Below are 3,646 nucleotides of genomic sequence, written 5' to 3'. Positions count from 1 at the left end.
GGCCGCAGTTGGAGTACTGCGTCCAGTTCTGGGCGCCGCACTTCAAGAGGGATGTGGACAGCATGGAGAGCCTCCAGAGGAGGCCACTCACATGATCAGGGGACTGCAGGGCAGGCCCTATGAGGAGAGACTACGGGACCTGAACCTGTTCAGCCTCCACAAGAGAAGGCTGAGGGGGATCTTGTGGCCTGTTACAAACTGGTCAGGGGGGATCAGCAGGCATTGGGGGGTCCCTGTTCCCCCGAGCACAGCCAGGAGTGACCAGGAATAATGCCCACAAGCTGGCGGAGGGTAGGTTTAGGTTAGATATCAGGAGGCTCTACTTCAGGGTCAGGGTGGCTAGGATCTGGAACCAACTTCCAAGAGAAGTGGTGCAGGCTCCTACCCTGGGGGTTTTTAAGAGGAGGTTAGATGAACACCTTGCTGGGGTCGTTTGACTCCAGTACTCTTTCCTGCCATGGCAGGGGGTCAGACTAGATGATCTGCTGTGGTCCCTTCTGACCCTAGAAACTATGAAACTATAAACTAAGAAGGCTTGTTTAGATGATTTTCCTTTTTGCCATATATAACTCATCTGGCTTTGTGGGCCCAATGAGGGGTGCATGGGCTAGAACAGGCTCAGACCAGTTATGGACACCACAGGCAGCACGTTTCTCTGATCTGCCATTCTGTGTGGAGCTGGTCTGGTGCATGCTCCACGTGGCACGCAAGCCTGGAGCTGGTGTACATGTTGCGTGCAGCGCGTAGGGCCAGTCTATGCTACCTGCACGTAGCAGGGCTGCTCAGACACGTACGGATCGTAATTCTTTCAAAGGATTATTTGGAGATGGTTTTACCTAATCAATTAGAGTGTTATCAAGGACAAGTTTTTAAAACGTAAATTTACCAACTGAGAGGTTGTGGTTGGTTTGGTTTGTTGCTTTTCTCTAAAATTCCAAAGATTAAAAAGAGAAGAGAAAAATCGGGGAGAACAAATCCATGCCTTTACACGCTTGTTGACTACACAGGTGAGGAGATGTCATTTTTTAGGTTTTAGAACTACAGTGGGATTAAATGGGGATAGATGGAGCAATACTTGCTCTTGTCAAAACTTGTGCTTGTAGTAAGTGTTTTTTTCTTTTTAAACTGAGATGATTCAAGGCTTCTTTGGATTGTAGATCTGTCCCCTAGGGAGTAATACCGTGGCTAAAAAATCAGACGGGCAGTCTTGTGTTAAGTTCATGCTTGCCTGAATTTTAGTTAGCACTAACTAAACTATAATCAATGACTGTTAAACCACAGATTTTATTACAATAGTAGCACGTGGTACAAAGGGTAGGGTATGACCCATCGGCCTTGCAAGCTCTGGGTTCCAGTCCCTTTCTGCCTGATACCTTGCGTCTTCAGTCCATTTGTACTTCAGTTCCTTATCCCCAAAAGTGGAGATGATAATACTTCACAAATGACTCCAGTCATTTGTCTATGACCAAAAACATGGGCATGCATGTACCTAATAATAGACCTTTATGAGACATCTTTATACTTGTGGGTCTTTAAGTTAACTGTGTGTGTGTGGTTATTGCTCATAATGCACTTAAAAATAATTAAAATTACTGAGCTGAGGGTTGTTTCTGAAGAACTGTTTTTGTTTCCATCTCTTCAAATAAGATCTGCTCTTGTCCAAGCGTATGGCTTAGATGGTGTAGATGTTAATTTAGGTATTTTTTTGTACAGCGTTAACCATTTAAAAGAATAGAGAAGTGATGTTAAAATAACTTGTCTGTTTCCATTCTTTTAAACCTTGAATCATCAGTTTATTTTGAATGTGAGGTTGGATTACAGAATCTCCTGCCTTCTGTGTATATTTAAACGTGAGTTTGATGAAAGCAACGCTCAGATGTCTGAATCGCCAACTGGAAGCAGTAGCCCCGATGTACCAACTAATGTGCCTGGTTAGTTGTTTAGTTTCTTTTCTTAAAAGACTTGTGTTGTGGGGGTGGGGGGGGGGCGGAGTTGGAGGTTGGTGTGGAGAGGGGTTCGTGGGTAAAGCCTAGATGCTCAAGCTGTTGCGTAACTGCTTGCTGTAGAGCACTTTATAGATATAGGGGGCAAATGGGATGACTGACTGACTAATGACCCTTTGCACATACAGCAACCACTGAAACTGCTTGCACTCGTCTTTACTTGTTTTCGTTGACCAAGTAAATCGGGGTGGGAACAGTATGAATAAGGCTTTTTTTTTTATAGAATTTGACCCATCGCTGCCCCCAAACAAGAACTTTGTTATAGTGTTTTCAGTCCCACCTCAAGCCTACTTGACTCCCCAGTAAAAGGACCTTGAACCGAACCAAGGAAAACCTTGGGGAAAACGCATGTCTGTGTTGTGGTGAACCAAGGTGGCAGATGTTATAGACCAAAGGACCCCTTATCCTCTTAAAGACTTTTGTCTAGCTGAGTTGGGACATGGGCAGCTTGTACCCTTTTAAAATTATTTAACTGCTGTGATACTGCCCACAGAGAATTGATGCCCTGCAGCCGCGATCTGAAAAATACAGCTTTACAAGCCATACAGTTTAAGGTTTTCGGTTTCATTGGTTGATTTGTTGCAATTCAAACAAAGTTACTTTTTTTTTTTGGTAATATTAAAGTGATGATGTAGCCATGGTAGTTCAGGCATTAGAGGAGAGGCAAGGATTTCTTAAGTGCTATCCATCTTTCATCGGACCAGCTGCATAGCTGCGAGACTTAGACAAGCTTTTGAAAGCAAGACATACTTCAGGTGTCTCTTTTTCCCCCTTTTAACCTCAAGCATATAATTTTTAGATGCTGCTGGTGTAGTATAGAATCATAGAAAATTAAGGTGGGAAGGGACCTCGGGAGGTCACATCTAGTCCAACCCCTTGCTCAAAGCAGGACCAGCCCCAGCTATTGTCATCTCAGCCAAGGCTTTCTCTCGCTGGGTCTTAAAAACCTCCAAGGATGGAGATTGCACCACCTCTCTAGGTACCTTGTTTCAGTGTTTTTACTGCCCTCCTAGTGAGGAAGTTTTAGATGTTTAATTCCCTGGCATGTCCAGAGAAGATGCGGTCTAGTCTCTCTTGCTCCTGCTTTCTCCTGCAGGAGGACTTGATTGCTGGCATAACAGAGTTCAGGTTGAGAGTTTTCAATGAAGCTGGTTGGATAAAAATCTCTGAACCAAAAACAGATCATACTGCCTATAACAGTTGCTGTTCCTTACTAAGCTAGGTCTGAAGTTGAGGTGAGAGAGTAAGTTCCTCTGAAGAGGAGTAAACTGCTTGGTTTACAATGTGCATAGAACAAGAGAGTGACTCACGGCTCTGATGTATAATCATGAACTCGGTTCTGACGGCCAAACTAAAGAAAGTGGTTGGTGGCCAATCCTGTGTGATGCAGTGTCTTCAGTTCTTCACTTCCTTCAGTGCTGGCTGATGCGTGGCACCTTAAAAAAAAACAGCTTTTACATAATGAAATAATTACCTGAGGCTAGGCTACCCCAGCCTCTGCAGGTAGGGAGAATGGACTAGTTGACCACTTGGCCTGTGTTTCATCTGGGAATATGGTGACCCTAGCTAAAATGTGCTCAGGTCTTCAGTGCTCCCTATGCCAAAAAGCAGATGCCGTCGGCCTTTTTTTTTTTTTTTTTTTT

At 44.3% G+C, this 3,646-nt stretch overlaps 1 protein-coding gene across 2 annotated transcripts in view; it reads left to right on the top strand.

Annotated features, from left to right (window-relative positions):
- The window catches only part of ITPR1 (inositol 1,4,5-trisphosphate receptor type 1), a 327,597-nt gene that overhangs the window by 140,042 nt on the left and 183,909 nt on the right, over positions 1-3,646 (top strand). For both annotated transcript variants that reach the window (XM_019504707.1, XM_019504708.1), the window contains exon 23: positions 1,793-1,931. In XM_019504707.1, the coding sequence (XP_019360252.1) occupies positions 1,793-1,931 (139 nt within the window). The remainder of the gene's footprint in view (positions 1-1,792; positions 1,932-3,646) is intronic.

Source organism: Gavialis gangeticus, unplaced genomic scaffold, assembly GCF_001723915.1.
Source record: "Gavialis gangeticus isolate Ggan-Ray unplaced genomic scaffold, GavGan_comp1, whole genome shotgun sequence".
NCBI classification, from domain to species: domain Eukaryota; kingdom Metazoa; phylum Chordata; order Crocodylia; family Gavialidae; genus Gavialis; species Gavialis gangeticus.
This window is presented reverse-complemented; position numbering and strand designations above follow the sequence as displayed.